The sequence below is a fragment of the Motacilla alba genome, chromosome 1A, assembly GCF_015832195.1.
Source record: "Motacilla alba alba isolate MOTALB_02 chromosome 1A, Motacilla_alba_V1.0_pri, whole genome shotgun sequence".
In the NCBI taxonomy this organism is placed as follows: domain Eukaryota; kingdom Metazoa; phylum Chordata; class Aves; order Passeriformes; family Motacillidae; genus Motacilla; species Motacilla alba.
Genome location: NC_052031.1, coordinates 52,042,884 through 52,065,882, shown reverse-complemented (window position 1 = coordinate 52,065,882; position 22,999 = coordinate 52,042,884). Strand labels below are relative to the sequence as shown.

The 22,999-nt window shown below is 42.3% G+C and overlaps 1 protein-coding gene across 4 annotated transcripts in view; it reads right to left on the bottom strand.

Annotated features, from left to right (window-relative positions):
- SYN3 (synapsin III) overlaps positions 1-22,999 on the bottom strand; it is a 245,530-nt gene that overhangs the window by 138,447 nt on the left and 84,084 nt on the right. For all 4 annotated transcript variants that reach the window (XM_038155135.1, XM_038155134.1, XM_038155133.1 and 1 more), the window contains 2 exons: positions 19,977-20,034; positions 10,218-10,309 (listed from right to left, as the gene is read on the bottom strand). In XM_038155135.1, coding sequence (XP_038011063.1) covers positions 10,218-10,309; positions 19,977-20,034 — 150 coding nt within the window. The remainder of the gene's footprint in view (positions 1-10,217; positions 10,310-19,976; positions 20,035-22,999) is intronic.

The following is a 22,999-nucleotide window of genomic DNA, read 5'->3' as shown; positions in this document are numbered from 1 at the left end:
AGAGGCCAAGCTGTAGAAATGTTGTGATTCCCTCCCATGGAGTTTTTTAAGCCTAGGCATGTTCCCCAATGTACTTGGCACCAAAGGTGGTGCTTTCCTCCAGCAGCGAGATGCATAATGAGCACCATGAGGGCTGTGCTATCGCTGTGCAGCTGATTTATGGACCTCCCTGGTATCAATGGGGATGAGGCAAGTGGTGACCCCTGCTGAGAAACAGCAAGTGAATGCAAATCTTGGAAAGTCTGAGCTGCTCCATTCTGCTGGACTTGCTGTGTAGAAAGCACCATGGAGGCAGGCACAGGTCCCCAAGAAGGATTAACCAGCTACTTAGGACCAGGGCTCGGTATCTGTGCTGAGTTACTGAGCAGCTATGGTGCCTGGAGAGGGAGGAGCTCCGGGCATGTCTCTCTACATCCAGCTTTTTGAGAGGGGGAGTGGCTGGGAAACTGCCTTCATTGGCTTTCCTTTTGCCAGCCAAAAGCTCAGGAAAAAAGCTGTCTTTTCAGATCCTGGGAAAGAAAGAATTTCTCCACTTAGACGATGGACACAAGAATACAGAATTCATGTGGAAAAGTCTATTCTCAAACTCTGTGTCCTGTGGGAAGGCAGGGCACTCTCTCATGCAGCAGATGAGGAGTGAATCTCTAAAGCGAAGGTGGACACTGAATCCCTGTTTTGAGCTGTGGAACAATGTGAATGTTCCCATGGATACTGAGAACAAGGCAGTGGAGTGCCAGGCCTAGGACTAGCTGAGAATAAACATCAGCTGAAGAGCACCAGAGCCTGTACGGAGAAACGGAGACCAGAGGCAAAATGAATAACAATCAATAACATTTCTGTGCAGAAAGCAGCTCCCCAGCCTGCTTTGTGGTAGAGAAGATATTGACAACAATTCTTGCTGTGAGGTTTCATGCCTTAAAGAGATCTCTTATTTCTTATTTCTGCATATAGCCATAATTCTGGCTTGCTTCCCGGTCTGAGCTTTTCTCACTGAAGCACGAAGAGATTCGAGGGCATGAAGAAAGAACACAGAAGAATACACTATTTGCATCAGAAATAGTGTGATCAACACATTAGATTGTCTCCCTGTGCTGAGCACTGATGAGGCCACACCTCAATCCTGTGTTCAGTGTTGAGTCCCTCACTGAAATAAAGACATGAGGTGCTGGAACGTATTGTTGTAGTGAGGTGGGGATCAGCCTCTTCTCTCAGGTAACAAGGTTTAGGAAAAGAGAGAATGGCCTCAGGTTGTGCCAGAAGAGCTTTAGTGAATATCAGGAAAAATTTCTTCATGGAATGGGTTTTTAAACATTGAGACAGTCTGCCCAGGGAAGTAGTTGAGTCACCACCCCTTGAACTGTTCAAAGAGTTTGTGGATATGGCACTTAGGGGTGTGATTTAGTGGTGAAAATGGCAGTGCTCATTAATGGTGGATCAATGTTCTTAGAGGTCTTTCCCAACCAATTCTGTGATTGTCAAAATACTTCTGTATGACCCCTTCCACTGTGCATAATCATTTGCAGCCAAAGGGTGATTTATATTTCAGCCCCATGATGGGTGAGAGAGCTTTTTCCTGGTGTTGTTGGAGAAGGATGGGCTCTCCTGCTCTCTTTTTAGAAGACTGACAGTCTTACAAGACACTTTGCCCTTGTCAATAGAAAAAGATCTTCCCAGGACGTTGAAGACGACATCCTCACTTCAGGTTCTGGCTGCCTTCCATTATTCTAGGAGACCTCATTCAGCTTTCAGATACTTCCCAGGGATCAAGATACTCTGACTAAATTCCCTTCCAAAGCCTTTCCTATCTGGCATGACAAAGAGAAGAAGAGAACTGCATAATTTAGCAAAATGATACAACAAGTTTTGCACTACTGGCAATTAATGAAGCCTTCAGGGAAGCATCTGAGGCACAAGTCCAAGCCATAAGAAGCTGCAACTTTTGCCCAAGAAGTGCAAAAAATCCCTCCAAATATGCAGTGCCTCAGGTGTCTGACACCTAATAGAAAATGGCATTTACAAATAGGAACAAGTTCTTTTTGTGCGTTGCTTCAGTGTTAATAGAATTGTTATTAAATTAGTGAAAATTAATATGAAATCAATGACATTTTCCCCTATCTCAGCATTAGATTTAATATTCTGTTTGTTGCTTTAGTAAAGTGAAAAATTTGCTAAGAAATGAAGTAATTTCAGTCAAAACCTCATGTCATATTTTCTACAGAAAGAAATAAACCCTGCTGAAGTTATTCAAAGAAAGAACAAATGTGACTGCTCATATAAATAAGATAACACAGAGCTGGTTTTAGAAAAAAAAAGGAAAGAAACATAGAATAAAGAATAATCTCTCCTTACTAGGCTGGAGGAGAGAAGCAGGTTTTTTTTTTAACATTATAATAGAGAATGGCTGAGTAAAAAACATGGAGGTGTGGGAGATTAGTGCAGCAAAAGCAGCAGGAGCCAGGAATCACAGTTGCAGTAGGACCAATACCACTGTAGGCAGATGAGGACAACCTGGAAGATGCTCTGATTTGCTTCTCAGCCACAGGTCAATGCTCAGCTAACCATTAAATCATGTCACACACTCTCTGAACTGTAGTCTGGCAGTCTCAAAAGTCTACCATATGTTTTACTTCTAAACTGATTGACATTGACAAGGAAAAGCATGTGGACTCAGACAAAGCCTGAAAGTAGTAACAACCACACCTGCCAACACCAGCTTGCCTTCAAAATTCTTGTGATCCTAAGCTTTTACAGAAGGTGATCCAAATACTTTCCAACATCACAGAATAAAGTCAGAGTAATCTAGGTTGGAGAAGATCTTTGGAAACCATCTGTCCCAACACCATGCTCATTGCAGGGCCAACTTTGAGGTGACACTAGGATGATTGCTATTCTCTGGAAGAAGCCTTAGGAAAAACCCATGTGGAAAGGAGACAAATTATGGCAGGATTGATAAAAAAAAAATAGTTGATCAGGACTGAAACAATGTGCAAAAGTTTTGAATAATTCTTGTATTTAATCCTGGATTAACTAATTATCGACTGCTCCAGACCTTGGCGGCTTATTCCTTACTGGAAAGAATTACTGTTAATGCAAAAAAAGGGTTGGGGAGTAGTTTAGTATCTGAAATGCTCCCCACCCTCATCTGCTCAGAGTGACTTTTTCTTTCTGGCAGCTGCCTGCATGCCAAATATTTTCCTGATAACTGTCAGCATCCTGCCTGCACGTCGGCTGGGCGCCAGCTGCCAGGGAGGTGAACAGGGACATTATTCATTTGGGACATCAGCAAATCCAAAGGGGAGAAGCAGGCCTCCAAGCAGCTGTTTAGCAGCAGGAGCTGAGGTGGAAGTAATTGAGAATAAATACATAAATCATCACACTCCACTGTCTTTTCTCTTTTGTACTTCCTGGTAAAAGAAAAATTGAAAAAAAAACCCAACAAAACAAAACAAATAAAAAAATTGAGGACAGGAACAGGCAGGTGAAGAGAGCCGAGATATTAGTGAAAAAAACAATGTTAGATCCTCCTCCATATGGGAATAATTTCTTAGTTTATAAATGTTTACTAGAGGTGTTAAATTGCTTCATATGTAACTGTGGCTTGCCAGGGTGTATACCCTGTTACACACCTAGCCCCAGCTCATTGTCTCTGCAGGGTATATCAGTGAGGAAAGTGGTCATTAGGCACACTGGTCCCTTGCCTAAACTGAATTTTCAAAAGCTTACAGGCTTCTTACACACACTTCTCCATTACCTTTATGGATTGCTATGCCATCAATAAAAAATATTGCCCAAATGTTTCTCAGTGTTAAATACATAGCACATATTGTGTGCCACTGTGTGGCACTTTCTGCGAAACTTGGGAGAACCATGAGTTCAACATATTTTTCCATCTAGCTGCTAGAAACTGAAACTTTCCCTATCAGTTTCTGCCATTTTTTCTCCTATTTGCAGCTTTACAGAAAATTGCAGAAATTTGGTTTGGAAGCAGCAAAACAACCAACCAACCAACCAACCAACAAACCAACACAACAACACCCCAACCCCTGAAACAACAACTAGAAAAAGGCATTTCATAAAAGACCTTAATTAGGATCAAGACTTAAATAAAAAAGACAGGAATTTGACAATGGCAAATTTTGTCATTTGTCTGGAGTTTGTCTTTGGCACAAGCTTCCTGGAACATGAGAAGCTGGACAATGACCTACTGCCTACCAATAATTGTTACATCAGCGTCCACGAACAGCAGCTACTCCCATGACCTTCCTGGGCATTGTCCTGTAGAAGAACTACAAGAAACCATCAACTCTTGTGAACAAGCTGTCCTGGAGAGACAAGAAAACATCCTTCTATCAATGTGCAACTACTGTGTGGTGAGCAAGCATGGCCTCTGTAGGATAGAAAACCTCCATGCCCCTTTCAGGCATCTGCTTCTCAATGGACCTTTGGGGTGTGTGAACCGATGGGGATGGGAAAAATGCAGCGGGCAGAGGACAGTGGTCTCACTGGGCTTTAAAGAGTCTGGCATCCTGGAGCAGACACATCTTTTTTTAGTCAGACTACACATCTCTTGAAGCCTGCAAGCTCTGAATAGCAGGGAAACATCTATGGGTCGGCCAGTTTCTTCTCTACCTCTCCCACCTAAAAGGATTTGCCTCCTCAGGCTGTGACCGTACTGTAGCTTTCAGTGTGAAAAAATGCTTATGGGAAAAAGCGCTATCAGGGATTTTGGGGATGGTGATTCAACAGGCTGCTGTCCTGTTGTCACAGTACAGGGAATCGTAGAAGCACTGAATGAGCTGGAAGCAACAGGAATATCAGTGTTAACTACAGGAATGAATGGGCTTATGTGGACAAACCGGAGAATTCACTGACCACGGCTGTGAGTAGCAAGGGCACATCATCCAGGGTGAGCAGGGGTGAGACACACAGGCCACATTCAGGTAAGTCTTGTAGGGCTAAACATCATTCCATGGCAGAGATCTTCCCCATAGCAAGGCTTTGTCGTGGGTGCTGTTGCTCTTTGCTGCCATTTTGGACACCCCTCTACACTTGCCAGGGCCATTTCTCCTCTCAGGGTCCTCCCCACATCAGACCCTGGGCATCTCCTGGTCCACCAGCTGTTGTCTGTGCTGTGGAGTTGCATGGAGCCTGTGTACCACACTCTAAGAGGTATGGCCACCACTCTGATAGATCCCATGCAAACATGGAAATATGCTTTCTGTCCTGGATGATTGGCCCCAATGGCAAAAGAGGAAGCTCTGCAGGGAGACAGGAGATGAGAGCAGTCTGGTGCATGATTAATTTATATCTTTAAAGGTCTGAAATGCTCCCAAAGACATTAGTATTCCCCAGGTAAAAGAGCTGTCCAGATTTTCAACATATCCCTGCCTTATATCTACTGGAATTAATAGCTGAAGTCTGTTGAAGCCCAACAGTCAAGCATTTAACTGAATACAGAACCTGAGATCATAGTCTGGGAGTCTAAATGTTGCTGTCAGAAACAGACACAGCCCAAATTTTCATTTCTACTTAGACACTTTTATAATATCCTGGAAGCATAAATGCATCTCAGTGCAGTGCCAACACTGACAGTCTCTTTACACTGCCAAAATATTGATATGAAGGGCCCTTCAGAGGAATGTGAAAATAAAAAATCCCCTTCCTCACATCTAACCCCAGTAAAAGTGACACAGTCCAAGAGCTTTCTAGAGTAAATTAGATTCCAGATGGTTCACTCTGTCTCTTTCTGTTTGTGTGGGTAGACCTGTCCAAAAGGAGGCTGTGTATGCACTGGGAAGAGGATGAAGAATCCACCCAAGTGTTTTAAAAGTAGGCATGAACCCACACTTGTTTTTACACACTCTTTAGTACTCCACCAGTACTTTGCACCCAGAAATGATTCCATTTCTCTGTTGTAAGAGTTGCTCTGTCTAAGTTGGTGAGGGATCCTTTGGGATGAATAAACACTACCTCCTGCTTCCCATATTTAACTTTTCAATAAGGAAGGTCTGCTGCCAATTTTTTCAAATAAGTGCTGGGGTAACAAGGACCAATATGTGGGAGATTCCCCACCCCACCAGTCCTGGCTGAAGCCAACACTGCTCCTGGTGCCCAGCTCATCCCACCAGTGTCCTCAATCGGGACAAGGGTTACAGGGCACTGACATGGAACAGTGCTTGCTAGAGGCTGCACAAGATACTTCATGGCCAGCTCTCTGAAGGAGATGTGCTGAACAGGCTGATGGAGCCTTCACAAACCATGGTGGAGCTGGCACAGAAAACACAGATGCAGTTTTTTAGATTTGTTAGATGGTAGCCTCTGTCTCCAGTAGCACATTTTGCTGACACTATCGCAAATCCTCCACCTCCTCCTACAGATGTGCAAAATGTAGTAGCTAAAAAAGAGAAGCTGGAGACCCAGAACATTGTTACTGTAAAATTAAATTCTTGGAGACACATTTGTTTTAAAACTCAGACAAGCAAAGTAATGTCTGGCTTCAGTTAGATTGTTTGCTAACTTACTTGTAGCTACTTATTTCAAGATGCACAGGCTAGGAGTCATGTGTATGTCCATATCTTTGCTTTCTGTAATTGCCAATAATATTTCTAAAGCACCTTTTTTTCTTTTTTTTTTTTTAATTGTCCTGAGGCAAAAGTGGTAAGTGGAAGGCTTTAAGGACTGGTATACCTTCTTACTAGGGGATTTATCTTCCTGGTAAAAGAACCACAATTTTTTTCTGGTGCAGTTCAAATCAGTTGACATGCAGTGTGAAAGAATGTCTTAACTCCAAGGTGTCAGAAAATACCAAGTGATCAGCAGAAAAAAAAATTGGTTTAAACTTTGCTTTGCAGGTGCTATATGGTATTTCTAGTTTAAAGAAATAACTAGGAGGCCTGCTGCAAAATGATGGAATTCAATAGGCTAATAAATTGTTAGACAGCTTATCAGTAAACGTAATGTCAAATTGCAGAGGGCAGCCCAGTTGTTGCTTAATATTAATATGAAAATTAATATTAATTGTTGCTTCTAAGAAATTTATTATTTCAGTGATTTAAGTCTACTGGTCTGTAATATATTCACTCTCTTTCCCCTAAACTGCTACATGCTATTGCTCTCCCTTTGAAGAGGAATGTGAAGCAGGCAGGGCTCCTGCAGGGGGGATCCCAAATGTGCCTGTTAGCAAGATGGTGTCGTATTTATCTCCTAATAAATTGTCAGTAGGATTTCCATGACTCTCGGTATTCAAAAAATAAGATGAGTATTATATTTCACAATTTAGAAGCATTCTGAATTTTGACTGAATGTTTTGCTCAATAATTAACAGAGGCCAAGTAAGTGATGGAAAAAAGATGACAGCAGCAGCAGGATTGGTGCACGCATGTGAGTCGAAGATGTCTCCCTGTGGCTGGGCACTCCGAAAGGTGTCTGTAGCCAGGCAGGACATGGCTGTGGATGGGATTGTGGGACTTGAAGGAAGTGGGAAGAAGCTGTACCCATGTGGATGGGTTAGGGTGCCTCTACACAGCTCAGTTCCACAATTTGCTTTCTAAAGTGAAAAAGAGTTTTAATTTCTATACCTTCTAGAGTATTACAGGAGTGGCTGTGGAAGTTGGCTGACCTGAACTCTTAAACTTACTGAGCTGGGCACAACAGGGGCATATCAGCACAGGTGGTAAACAAATATTTGCTGGTTGATTATGGCATGTAGCATATGCTACATGAACTGCATGTCCAGACAAGTGTATATTTACCAAATCTGCTTCCCACAATGCAAATGTGTCCTTAAACATGCAGGAATAAAAACAAACAAACACAAAAACCCTCTTGAGCTAATGCCATTCAAAACTCTACATAATTCACATATAAATATCCATGCAAAAATAGTAGCTGGAATACCTGTGTGTTCACTGTGAGCAGAAACATGAACACCATGCCCCAGACAGTTTTGTAAAATAAATTTTGTCTTCAGTTTCAGTTTAATAGCTCAAGATCTTTCTGCCAGATGTATGAATGGCTTTGAGAGGAAAGACACAGGAAGGAAAATGAAGATGTGATCAACCTAGGAAATGGCTCTTGGGAAACCTTCCAGCACCATGAGCAAGTGAACACAGGAGTGCATTAGCACTGCACACTGTCTGATGAGTGCTCCAGCGGCTGGTTCATGGGACATAATGCTTTGTTTCACTCAGAAACTGACAGGGAGGAAACAAATGCATGTAACAGACACAGCTTTAAAGGTTTTTTAGCAGAGGCTCGTGAAATTTTACCAAAGAACAAATGGAGACTTGTGGATGTACTAAGAGAGATGTCAAGACCTGAAATGAATTGATGGACCACAGTCATAGCTAATTGACAGTGACATGTTTTGCTTTGCACTGTTTGGACTGGAAATGAGATTTTAAGAAATTAAACTGAGGCCAGCATGCTCAAAATTACAGTTTTTCAGCTGTTCTAATAATCTCTTTCAAAAATATCACTGCATGCTACATTATGTGTCTCTACTTCTGACTTTGAACTAGTTGCAAACAGACAAAAGCATTGATTAGAGATGTCAACAGTATTAAACTCGAAGATCCTGAATACACCAAAAAGTGCAAAGGAACTGTACAAAAAGAAGCAGGGTGGCTAAAAAAAAATTAATTTGGAACAATAATGAGATTTCAACACAAACAGAGAAAAGCTATTGCATCAAATGTAGAGTTGTAATGACAGGAACCCCTAAAGATGAGGGCTTGGGAATAACAGGGTGGAAGGTAATATTGGTGAAGGTAAACAGAGGCATCATATACACAGATGTGATACTATTCTTTACATAGAACTTGTAAAGATGCATCTAGCATTCCTCCAAATTGCTGTTACCCTGGTGCTTTAAAGAAGGGGAGCAATGCTTTTGGGAAGTGAATTGGGTGTGTGATTGGCGAAGCATTGCTTGGGAAAAGAGTCTGCTTGCAATGACTGCAATTATGAAGTAATGCTAGTAGGACAGAGATCCCCATCAAACAGAGATAGGTATTGCCTCTGAGATATACCACAGGGCAATGCCAGAGCACTGGGAATCTCCCATAAAGAAAAAAGTGGTATTTCAGGAGCAAATCAGGCTACAAGCATCAGGATCTTACAATTACAGAATAGTTTGCATTGGAAGGGACCTTGAAGATGATCTAGTTCCAGCCCCCTTGCCATGAGCAGGGACACCTTCCACTAGACCAGGTTGCTCAAAGCACCATCCAACACTGAGCATTGCCAGGCATAGGCATCTACACCTTTTCTGCAGTCTGCCCATGCCTCACCACCCCCACAGTAAAAGATATTTTCCTGGTATATAGCCTAAATCCACCTCTATTCAGTTTAAAGCCATTCCCCCTTGTCCTATCACTGCATGTCCTTGCAAAGCTCTACTGTAGTACCCTTTAGGTACTTGCAAGTCCCATAAGGTCTCTCCTTCTCATCTCTAGGCTGAACAACCCAAACTCTCAGCCCGTCTTCATAGGAGAGGTGTTTCAACCTCCTGATAATTATCAAGGCCCTCCTTTGGACTTGCTGTAAGAGCTCCATGTCCTTCTTACATTGGGTGCCCCAGAGCTGGATGCAGTGCTTCAGGTGGGGGGTCACTAGAACAGAGCAAATGGACAGAATCCTGTCCCTTGCCCTGCTGGCCATGCTTCTTTGGAGGCAGCCCAGGATGTGGTTGGCTTTCAGGGCTGTGGGAGCATACTGCTGGCTTATGTCAAGCTTCTCATCCTCCAACACCCTCAAGTCCTTCTTCTCAGGGCTGCTTTTGATCTGGTCATCTGGGCTTAATGGCTATTGCAAGGGCAGTCCACTGGGATCAGGGCCCAAGACAGGTAGGCTAATGAATTAGAACCACTGCTTAAAATGAGGGTTAGTTGACAGAGAAGGAGAGAAAAATCAAGGGAGAAGAAAATCTGTTGTCCCTTTTATTGGGAGTCTGGAGGCTTAAAGAACCTGAGAAGGAAACATTTGCTGTTGCATGAAGGGTCTAGACCAGAAACAATTACTGTATAGCATAATGTACACCTGAGACCTGATACAATCCCACCAGAGTCAGGCCAGTCTTTTCATCACTTCCAAGAATCCTTGAAGCTACCAGGATTGTGGTGCCCTGATTCAAATATTTGTCACCCTATGAGGCCAACCTGCTTGCCCCAACATTGATCCACACAGCCCAGTTTCCAAGACCAGCTGGTGCTCCTCACCTGACCACCTTGGTGCCGTTCCTCATGACCTGCATGTCCACCATGCAACCACCCATGACATAAGCAGCAAGGTTCAACTCTGAGAACTCAGCCTGGAGTGGAGCAAAAGGACAAAATGTTACTCAAGGGTGGCAGAAACACAAACACACAGACACAGATGGATGCAGAATTTTCTTTGTCTGGAATGTGCCTTTTTTTTTTTTTTTTTTTTTTTTTTTTTTTTTTTTTTTTTTTTTTTTTTTTTTTTTTTTTACGTGAGGCAACTGGAGATCCAATTATAGCTGGTTTGCCCTGAGAGACTGCAGAAGTATTTATGGCTCCAACACTTGGGGTGTAAAATTACACAGGATTAGACTTATTGCAGTAATAAGTACTGAAGGAATTAAGAATGAGCAGGCTGAAAAATGCACACAGGAAAGAATAATAAAAATAATAACAATAATAATAAAAACATGTAAGGTCGTTTGAATTCAAATTCCAAGTTTCCACTATTCCATTTAGAATTATGTCTGAGTGACTGCCATGACACTGGCCAGCTATAAACCTAATACAAAAGATTTAAACCTTTTTAAACCTCATTATGTTGCAGGAAGGTGATAAGCAGAGGTCACCTCATGCAATTTGCTCACTAAGATTTTTACTACTAAAGAGTTAGCAAAGTTGGTTAAGTTATTAAGAGAGCTTCTCAATCATTAAAACACTTTGTATTTTAAAAGAGGCATGACTTGCAAGGCTGGAAAGGTTGGCAAGGGATATTTCAGCCATGGGGAGCAAAAGATACAGGGGTGATTATGATAAATATTAACAAAGAGTTTTTATTTTTTGAGACAGAAAATTTAGTCTTCTCCATTTGAGCAGTTTTTTCCCCCTTCCTTTTAAGGCATTTTTTCAGACTTAGTATGATGAAGACTGGGCAGCAGTAAAATCATCTTCTAACCAGTAGCTGTCTAATACCAGAACACTTTGATGGTGTTGCTAATACTTATGACTTTATTGAGATCCTTGTACTGTTTAATGTTCTTGTGCTACTTCTATTAGTTGAAACCAAAAGATAGTGCCAGGAACAACTTTTATGCATTAAAAAAAAAAAAAAAGAAAAAAAAAATTGTATTTTGTCCTCATGAACTCATGGAAAAAGCTTGCCAATGGAGAGCTGGTGCACCTGTAAAGGCTCAAAGGCCAGATGACAAATGAAAAAATAATTTCCAACTTTCCTTTTAAAATTCATGTAATTTTAAAGCAATGGCTGTGGACTGGTGACCCGATGATGTAATGAGATTTCATGTCTGCAGCTCAGCGTAAACTTTTTAAAGCAACACCCTTACACGATCTTACACCATTGTAACTCCCAATTACAATGAAAAGAGGGGGAAAATTCCTACTGCGAAGAAATAAATTCTGCTTCAAACACAAACACTCACACAGACATGCTCACAGGGAGGGATTGGCAGTGGTTCAGGTGACTGCCTGGATTTTACTCATGAGAGATTGCACTGTGTTGCCTCGGCCACAGCCACGCTTCCTCAGTGACCCTACCAGATCAGAGATGAGAAAACTTGTACCCATGAAAGGCACCTGCCTTTTATACATTTGAAAAATCTCAGGAGACCTAGGAGGAGAGGAATCCACCTAGGACAAACTCAGTAAGATCAGATGCTCGGGGCACCATCAGTGATCTCCCCAACGGGTCATGGCAAGATTTCTAGTTTACACATTAGCTCCAGAGGCTCTGTGGACTGGGGAGATGAAAGGATGTTTTTTCCACCTCTGTGTCCCCATATGCCTCAGAGATGTCCCACTCTGAAAGCAGACTGTTGTTGAGCTGGACCTCCAGCTTCTGTTGCTGAAGAATGCATCATCTGATGTGAATACCAGTGCAAGAAAGGGATTTTTGAAGGTCTGTGTTTTCATGTTTTTTATGCCTTTCTTCCAAATTTTTTTCCAAGATGGTTTGTAGTAAAGTGCTTAACACTCCTCTTTGATGGGGGTGAAAATGGGCAGTCTTCATTCGGCGAGGGGCACTTGCAGTCTGACTAAGTTGGTCTGACAGGCGTTTTCCTGAGGCAGTCAGGCCAAACAAAGCTGTGCTCAGACACCTGACCTGCAAACAGGCCTGAGAACCCCCGAGCCGGTGAGTACTGCATGCCAAACTGCCAGGACCAATTTCAGGCCCTGCTAATGTCAAGACCCAGAAGAAAAGGAGAAATCCCCTTTGGCAACCATTGTCCAGGGAACCCTGGCAAGGAGAGAGAAGTGTAGAGAGGGTCTGGGGGATTCAGCTATCTCACTCCCAAAACGTCCAGATCTACAATCAGAGCTGAGGGACAATCCTGACCTTTGCCTGGCATTCACTTATGCTTTGAAAAGTTAAGGAATGCTGCTCCTTTCGTGTAGCTGCTTTGTTCCATCCAACAGGGTGCTGCTAGCTGGCTTTTGGAAGAAGGCTTAAACCTTCAGTCAGCAGAAATTTTTTCCTGTTGATTTTCCAGTGCTCCCTGTATTTTTAACTTTGTGGGTTTTGTAGCCCAATGACTTCCCTTGGCTGGGATTTCAGCTCTGAGATCATCTCCAGCCTGAGTTTACCTTGCAGACAAAGAGGTCTTTGAAAGCAGCCCATGAAGATAGAGTAACAAGTAACTATGCATAAAACAGGAGAGCCCAGATCCCATGGCCTTGCAGAGTAATTTGCATTAGGAATCATGGAACAGAAGAAGGCATTGCATTAGCCTGATGGTGTTTTATACTTTACAGCAGTGCCAGTGACTGCAAAAACATTCAGGGCAAGAGCAAACCATGTGTGACAAACGTGACACAATCTGTCTTGAAGAATAACGTAATGACTGTGGGAGTAGAAATATTTCATACCTCTGTGAGGCTCAGATGTGAGATGATGCCCACAGCTACTTTGATCACAGTTTTGTCAAAAATGCTTCCTTCAGGTATTAAGAATTGGAAGACTCTCCAAATCATTTGGACTAAACCTTACGGTACTCTCAGTTTCCATCAGTGTCCTCTGTGTGCTGGAGTTCTTTTTAGTGAGCTATTTTAGAGTGTGTGTTTCTGTTTCCTAATATTAAAACAGGAAGATATTGTCATTTTCAATCATGCGATAGTAGAAATGCCTGGCTTGGTAGCTATGCCTGTTAGTGATTTAGGGGAAGCACACATTCAATGTGTATTTTAAGCATTTTTCCTAGAATAACAGAAAGTTGTGTTGGAAAGACTTCAAGACATCACATAGTCTTTCTCTCTTTCCTAATCCATGACCAGCTCTGCCTCTGCCATTGTGTGCAGATACTACATAACCTGTCTTCCATAGATGAGGAACCTCCTCAGGCAGTCTGTACCTTCTGTATCTTAACAACAATGGAAAATTTTCCCAAAGCCCAATCTAAATCTCTCCCCTGACTTTTTAAGGCAGCAATTTTTTTGTGTCCATTACTTCTTTCTGCAGAAACTGAAGACTTATTCCTCAAAGACTTGCCCTTCCTTTTTATTTTATTTTTTTTTTTAATTTTATTTTTTTTTAGACGAAACTAGTCCCATTCTTGTAAGATTTTCTTGTCGGTGATGTTTTTCAGTGAATTGATCAGAGTTGTTGTTGTCACAGAGATTCTCTCTGGCAAGTCCACAACTTCCTCCATATGTAAAATTGCCAACCATATGCTTGAGTATGGATTTGTCATACATGCAGCAGTGTGACCATTTTTTTATTCATATTCTGGCTGAGATCCACTGTAATCCTTGCACTGCTTTGTCTGGCCTACTGACTAGCCTGGTCCGTGCCATGGCTTAGGCGCTTGGGATGTGTGTAATCAAATCTCATACATTCCTCTGTGGATTTTATGCCTTATTTTTTGGTGGATCTTCCAGTATGTACAAGGAAAGGCCCACATCTGGCTGCATTCCTAAAGCAGCACATTTCACTACAACCATTACAAGCATTTCAAGGTGAAAGTAAGCAATCCCTAAATCCTGCACAGCCAGAGAGGTGGGCAGATCGTTTGGATGCCTATGGGATGAAGGCTGAGGCTATGCATGCACGCAGAATTAGAGATTACACAACCTGATTCCCCATGTCTTTTCCTGAGACATTTTCCCTTGGGCAGGCACCCTACTCCCCACCTGCCCCCAGTACCAGGATTTCTCTCTGGGAGAAAAGAATAGAGAGAGTCCATCTGTGATGTGAATACTGCTTTATGGCTCCAAGAGCAGCTTCCTCAAATGCTCTTCACAAGTCCTGAAGCTGGGATGCCTTCTCCTAGGCTAGAGACAATGCTGGTGCTGAAGGTCCACATGCCTTCACCTGTGAGAACACCTTTTGGTGCATTAACTCTGATGGCATTCAGAATTGTCTCTTGAGTTTTCATTTCAGAAATTATATGACTACCTGAAAATTTGAGGTTTAGAAAAAGCACATTTCTAAATATTTTGATCCCAGGAAATGGCTCAAAACCATGAACTCTGTTAACTTCCAAAAGCAATGAAAATAAAAAAAAAAAAAGAAAAAAAAAAAAGAAGATAGTATTCATTTAAGAAAATAATGATTTTAGAGTAATTCTTGCTAGTTCTCCTTTTATTCATGATTTCTGAATGCTTGCATGTAGTGGTAAGCTATGAGAACTCCATTGCCATTTTTGGACTGCTTTCTGGCATTCAGCTGGAAAAAACCCAAACCCTAAACATATAATGAATAAAAATTATACTGTTGTTTGACAAGAGGCTAGTTTTCCTTTCATCACACACAAACCTGTCAGACTCTACCTTTTGAAAAGACCATTTTACATCCCACATGAAAATACCTCTTTAGGGCGGGAAGTACAATGCAGCTGGAATTCATGATTTGTATTACAATTATCTTCTGTGACTGCCAAGTACAACTTTTTTCCTGACAATGCTGCCAATGGAGTCATAATTTATACCACAAGGCTTTTCCAGAAGCCTGTACATAGGAGTTCACTGAATAATCATTCCCTGAAAATAAACTGAACAGTGGGAACAAGTGAATGAGCTGTGCAAGAAAAATGCATGTCAGATAGGCAGACGGACCCACCTCGTCACAGCAAGGAAATGGTGGGAAGGAGAAGGACGAACAAACATCAGGGATAAAATGTAGATGGACCTTTGGGCTTCATGACTTCCCTTTCAGATTTTTCACTCCACTACACCATCAATTAGCCAATGCCAGGAAAGAGATCGCTAAACATATTAAAATTCCTTTGGGAAATACCTGCAGGAAAGGTACCCTGAAGGTGGTGGACCCTCTCTAAGAGGTGCTGCTTGCTTTTGCCTCCTGTGTCACTCATTGGTCCTTGCAGGGCACAGGACCAGAAAAGCCCATCAGAGCCATAGGATTTAATCCCTTGCTACACTTGGCACTGTGTCATGAAACCCTTACTTGCACCAAGTTATCTACTAGAAGCATTCAGGCCTCTTTTATCCTCTGTTATGGCAGGAGAAACAAACTCAACTCTTCCAGTCTCCTCTCATGAGGCAGATCTCCATGGTCATCCCAGTGACCTTGCACTGCAAATCTCCTGCTTTACAGACATCACTCTCCCAGACAGGTGTCAAGTGTCCCCCTCATTTGCACCCCACCCTCAGGGTCATGGTCTGTCTGATGTGTCTGTGGCTTTCCAGGTCCCAGCTCCATCTCTCTCACCCTTGTCTGCTTGTCTGTGGGTGTGCTGGGGATACGTGGCCATGAGGCATTCCCCTGGGGCATGGGGCATGTTTCATGCCCAAGGAGACCCCACACGAGATATGTAATGATACAAATGGAAAACCTCAGAAATCCTTAGAGCATACAAGTTTTAGTTTTCTCTGGGACAGCACAGAGAGGGTGCGGAAGGAGGTGCTGAATTAGTTTCTCTCTAATGAAGAAAAACATCTGACAGAGCATAAAACCTATGGTATAATTCCTCCTCTTCCTCAGTATACTATGGTTCCTAATGCCTCCTGCCCTCTGGCCAATGAAGAACTGAGGAGATAAAAGCAAGATTTTTTTTTTGTGAGGGACTAAAAGCAATGTGGCCCACTCCCATGGCACTTTAAGATTCTTCTTTAAGTTCAACTTAGCCTTAGAGCCATTTATTCAAACTTACGCTTTTCATTTCTAAAAGAATTTTTTTAGTATTTGTATTTCTAGAGAAAAGAACTAGAGATGCATGCACTGCAGTTCTGAAGGCTAGAAACCACCAGACAAGTAAAAGCAACAATATGGATAAAAATCTAAGCAGCTTATTTTTAGCATAAAATAGAGATAGTATTTTTAGATTCAGCTGTTCTCTTAAAGCTTAGAGCTTTACCCACACTGAGCAAAACTTAAACCTTCAGGGTTTTGATCAGAACAGGTCAAATAGATTTTCACTTTTGGATCAGTGTTTCAATCAGTCTCATGAACAGCTATCATTGCTACAGAAGTGGAAAAATAGCCAAACATGCAAAATGTAATCCAAACTGCCTCCAAAGAAAAAGAGGCCATGACTCAGGAGAGTGTTTGAACTGGCTTTACACCACCAAAGCCTTTCACCTCCCTCTCTGCAGCCAGCAGGAAGAACGCGATGGCATTGCTTGCCTGGTTTCACTAAATGGTGAACAGTGATAAATGGTTCAGCCTTTAAAGCATATTATAAATATGATTTCAGTGTTACACTGAAGATCAGAAGAGAAGAAACAAAGATGGAAACAAAGTCAGGCTTCACATTAATTTTAATGAATGACAGGAGAATGGTGTACACCTTACAGTGTCCTTGCCAGCTCTCTCCTCATCCACTGGCACCAGGTGATACCCACAGTAACCCGTCTCTTCCCAGGGATAATGGATGTGAAGAACTAGGGCCTGGGGTTGCTATCAAGGTATGCAATTCACTCAGTGCCAAAGAACCAGAAAACCTTATTTGAGAGTATATGAAACCTATTTTCGTACAAGCTGAGACTTGCAGAAGCATCTCTCTGAGCAGTAGGATGGCATTAAACAGTCTCTTCCCTGTGTACTACCCAGTGTCTAACATGAACTGGATTCATCTCTTGCAGAAACTTAGCATCTTCAAACATCTGCCTGTTTCTCAAATTCAGCTGAAGTGAGCCAATGCGTTCCATAGAGCTGGGTGTGGGGGACGGACAGAGCAGGACAGCATGATCACATATGTCCTGCATTCCTCAGAGGAGGGGGGAGGCAGCCTGGAGAGCTGGTAGAGGTTTACAACCAGATTAGATAACTGACTTGCTGCTGCTGAGAGGAAGAGACACTGCTGCTTGCAGCACTCCGGCTCCATTACAAGTAAGTGATGTCACGGCTTTCAAATAATATCACCTACTGTTCTGCTTCCCCCATAGATTGCTAAAATGACTTGCTTAGAAAGGATTAAAATGTAACAGAGGTAGATATGACAGAGGAGAGAAAAAATTCAAACCAACTACTGAACATTCTGGAAGAATGGCAAAAGAGTTAGCATGGACAGTAAAATTAAGGCAATGGCTTTTTCCCAGTGTGGTTTTCCAAGAGCATTTAACATTTGGATATTTCCTTTCATTGCTTTCTGCCATTCAAACTTCTTTGTTATTTAGCTTTTCAGATCAAAAGGAGTTTTTCGCCTATAAAATCTAAAAAAAGTTCCTAAGGCAAACTGCATTTCTGGCTGAGTTAATAATGTGTGGTTATCTGAAACCGGATCACATGGAAGAATGAAAAACTATATGAACTTACTGAGCAGACTAAATGGTTCAAGAGGTGCCTAAGAGTCAAACTCTCTGATGGAGAGTTTATTCAGAACTGAACACCCAGGTTGGGCACCATGGCACAGTCTGTGTGCCATTCGGGGGAGAGTTACAGGAGTGAGGGCTGTAAGCTGGGAAGTCACAGAGAAAGATGTGGACTGTGTTGATGAACACAGTTATTTTCTTTTTAATTTTTTAAAGAAAACTGTGGAAGAACATTAATTCTTTAGTAGAGAGGGTCAGCATTCAGCTTCAGGGGACCTGTTCCCACAACAGTTTAGCCTCCTGGACTGCTTGAGGAAGACGTAAGTTAGGAAAGCTCCAAATAAATAGGGTAGAAGCAATGAGTGAAAATTAACTATCAAGAAATACTGAGCAAGGATGGATGGACAAAATAAGAAGGAAAGAAAAAGCTGGAGTCTGAAGGAATCAGTGCCTCTCTCTTGACCTTAACAATACACAAGAGAGGCCTGGGGTCAGATGCAAGGACTGCCCTTGACAATGCAGCCTCTGTGTTTCCCTGCAGAGATAGTGATCCAGCTGGGAAAAGTCATCATCCCTTCTCCTTCTAAGGTCTGGAGGAGTTAAGAGCAGCTCCCTGCCCACTAAATGAAGGCTGGGCTGCCTGATTTGAGTGGCAGAGAGAAGTGGAAATAGCCAGAATCCTTGTTTTCCATTCCTCAACTCTCCTATGCACTGGGGGGCTTCATTCCCTTGGGCAACGCTGCAGTCACTATGTGGGCATTTAATGAAAGCTGCAGGGGCTTAGCTATGGTCCTCACCAGCAAAATGGCATTATGGTCTTTGCTTGGAGCAATTTGTTGCCTCATCTGGAATATGGGTATTGAGCCTATGTGAAGGATTTCAAGAGGTAAACTGGGAAAGCCTCCCTACAAGAGCCCATGGGGACAGGTGATAAGCTTCTTTGTGATGGTGGCAAGGGTCACAGCTTGATCCCCCAGCAAGGATTGGGAGTCCACTCCTGACCTTCTGCACTCACCAAACATTTGAAGGCAGTTCCTCTATAAGGACTTCAAGTGCAATAACATCTGAGGAGAAGGATTATGAGGGAAAAGGCAGAGACTGGAGGTTTAGGAAGGAATTAACAGGCCATTTTGAAGAGTACCAAGTCTAGCTTTGAAGCTGAACCTGCTTTCAGTGATGGAGAGGGTTGAATCAGAGGCTTGAAGGGAAAACCTAAATTATTGGGTTTCATGCTTATAACTGAGTGGCATGATTTGTAAACTTTTAGATTTTTCCTGTTCTCTTTTAGGATAATTGCTAAGGCAGAGAACAAAATAAAGACTTTGATAAGGAAATGCCAGGAATAATTATTCTTGCTAATACCACCCGAACTGACAAGTGTGATATCAATAAAAAAGAAAAACCTGTCCCAGACACAGTTTGATCAGAATATGTGTGCTCATGAACAGTCATAGACAACAGCACAGGACTCCTCTGAAAAGAAAAGAAACACCTTTTCAAGGGCAATGGGTCCTGAGAAAGTCTTCAAAAGCACTGCATTAATAATCTGCACACACACACAATGCAGAATCAACAGCCTTATAAAAACAGAAAATATCAGGTCATTCAAACAACATTCAGCAGCTTTCTTTACCCACCCAAACATTTTTATAGTCCTAATGAGTAGAAAACTAGCATATGATTCCTTCAGGACCACCTTCTTGTCTCTACATCTCTCTCTTCTTATGCCTGCTTTCAAGTTGGGTGCCTGCAGATGATTATTATTATTAATAATAATCTCTCTTTATGCAACAGCATCCAGTCCCAGTCCATATGGGATCTTTTTTGACCGGCACTGCACCAACACACAGAGCAGGGAACAGACCCCAACATGAAGAGGCTTCAACTGAAATGAATATCTGGTGCCAAGGCTAACAGGGAAGCAGAATGTGTCCAGTGCCCAGTGGAGCACATAAAAAACCAGGCTATGAACCTCATTACTGTTCCTGGGACAGATTACCTCTCCCTAGCTGTGTCCACATACATTCCTTAGAGAGAAATTGACTTGGCACTGACCTGTTCCACTCGGATATCAAATTCTCCATTCACCTTCTTCCCCTGGAAATATTTGGCCCTGCAGAAGAAACAAGAGAGATAAACATAGTTAAATAAGATTTTTGACTTCCATTACATACGGTTTTGTTTCTGCATTTCCTTTTTTTTGATGAAGAATGTCTATCCAGGTCACAGCATGTTTTTCTAATTCCCATCTTCTTTTACCTTTCTGTTCTCCAGGACGAACCTGCCAAGCCAGATGAAAACCACATTGGAAAGTTCCTTCAAGGCTTGTTACTTTTTCATTTAATTTTTGAACTGAAAACCAAATGTTCTCCTAACCTTTTCGAGGGAACAACTCTAATCAGTGATTCCTTGCTATATCTCATTTAATACTCAATCTTTATTCTGTAAAAGGAGAACAACATATGGCACAGCATCGGGAATTTCTTCTGATGTTGAGCAAGGAGCTTTATCATCCCAGCTGAAGTCCTTGTGAAGCCTGTTTTCATGCTCTCTCACTCCAGAGCTGCTTTCCACTTCTGTTCCTTTTGCTGTTGATTTATTTGCATCTCTACAGGGTCACTGATGAAGGATCTCTTCTCCTAAATACAGAAACTGTGTTTGCTTTGGGTTTGAACACTGTTGTGAGAAAAACACACACCTTCCACCACTTCTGTTCCTATCTCCTCACACTATGAAGACAACAAAGCAGTTCTAGTAAGTTATTCATGCAAAGGGAAGGCTGACAGTAGGGCTGGAGAAGAAAACAGAGGAAAAGGTCAGGCAGTTTTAGCTTTATGTGTTAATATTTATGTATAATGTCCCTTATATTGATTGGTCTGTGGTGAAATTGCCAATATAAATTTCCCAGTGAATATTTCTCCTCAATTCTTCCTCTCACCAAACAAGCTTGACAGAAGAAAATATGAATTTATTTTGTCTTCCTCCCCTATAAACTTTCGGAAGTCCATGTAGGCTCCAAAGGGCTCTTCTATTTGGAAAGCATTGAAAACAGTTTAGCCCTACAAGAGCTGTTTCCAGAGACAAAGTAACTCTGGGTTCTGTTTCCAATTGGCAAAGACAGGACAGAATAAAGAAGTAAAGGAAAATGAGGGGAAGCCGGCTTTGCTCCCTGTTTTATAGTATGAGGAAAAAAAGAAGAAGCTGGCTCGCATTTTTACTATGTGTCTATTTGTTCCAATAGAAAAGGAGAAAAAGGAGAGACAGTAGGAAGGCAATTTTCTCCATGGCTGAATCACATCAGTTTATATCTGCATGATCCCCTCCCCCAGAAATGTGATGTGAAAATAAAAAAGTTGTTTTGTCATTCTGCCTCAAAATAAAGTAAAAATTTTTCATTATAATAGAAAAATACATTAAAAATGACAAAAGCCTTCTGCTTAATTCTAACAAGTACTTCTGAATGCTGTATCACACTTCCCTTCCCAGACAGCCCATCCATCAGCCTGTAAGACTTCCGCATAGGTGAGGGACAATGTAGCAGCCGGGTGTAACCAAGACCAGGTGACTTGCAAAACCCTTGCTTGGTATAAAAAGCAGATCTCTGCCCATTTTTCCTTCTTTTTTTTTTTTTTTTTTTAAATTTATGAGCATTGCATGAAAAAAACAACTCAGCAGACAAGCTAAGACATCATGCCTCTAACAATAAACAGGAACTCTAAATGCACTTAAAAATTCTATTAAATTTCTGGAGGCCTGGCTCAAGAGGGTCTGGCAATATTCCCTACTCCTAAACATTGGGGATATTGCTGGAACCAGTGACTTCTTACAAACTGCAATAGGCTTTCAGAGGGCTCACTGGAACTGCTCTGAAATTGGAGGCATAGTATTCCCTGGTACAAGTTTGTTTTTATTCCCAGCATGCTCATAATATATATTCCTTACCCACATTTATGGAACACACTTCCTCCCTCTATGGCCTCTCCTCTTTGTTGACCAGCTGGTTGCAAGCTCCTAGGTGATGCTTTGCTACAGTTTGTAATGAAGTGTGATTGACCACAATCCTCAGCCTGGTTCAGAGGCATCAAAGAGGCTTCCGCTGCCTGGTCCAGGCGATTAGCCTCCGCACGGTTACAGAACCATCTTTCTCCTCTCTGCAGTACTGGCTGGGCTTATGGGTGGGCACACAGAGGATGCATCCAGTGTTAGGAGTTGCTGGAGTAATGCAAGGGACCTCAGCTTAGACACTGTGTGATCTCTCTGTCCTATCCCTCTTTCCACACAGGTTGTCTCATCCAATGTCCCTAGAACTTTCCTTTAAAAGTGAAATATATCACTTTCTTTCCCCCTGGAAGCTTAACCTGCTCTGAATGTCTCTGAAGACGACAGGTGCTAAGCAATTTGCAGCCAAATATTTTGGTCCACCCATCATTTTGGCACAGCCCAAGGTAAGAATGAAACATTTCTTACTGAAACATCTCTGAAATGTTTTCAATTCTCACCTGGGGTTTTGGAGCCCCTGGGCAGTAGAGGCTATCACAATGAAATGAAAAATGGCCTTAGCATCCACCTAGAGCCCCTCAAATTTTAAGCAAGCTGGAATCATTGTGAATGCTGTGGAAGTTTCATACCTCTTGCAAGAGACTGTTTTGGTCAGTTCTGCACAATGTCTGAAATGGCTTGTGGCCCTCACAGTGGGCATGAGACAGAGGAAAGGAAGACCACGCTGCTGTGGTGGGGATTCATGAGAAAGAGAGATGGATGTTTCTGGCAGACTCCTGGCTGTACAAGACATTTGTGGATGCTCTCTGCCCCAAAACCACCAAGGCTCTTCCAGACCTCTGTCTAGAACCTGATTGCTGCAGAGTTATCTAGGCAGCTTGTAGTGCAGCAGAGGAGCTGTGCCCAGAAGACCAGTCCAAAAACTTTCTGGAAACCTTGGTAGTGTCCCCACTTACCTTCTACTCCCAGTGATGAGAGGAGCAGTTCATGGCCCCAGGAGGGCTTAATGTCCCCAGCTTGGGACACTGGACAAGCCACTGGCCACACAGACCCACTGCCTCTCCTAGGCAGTCTGCAAC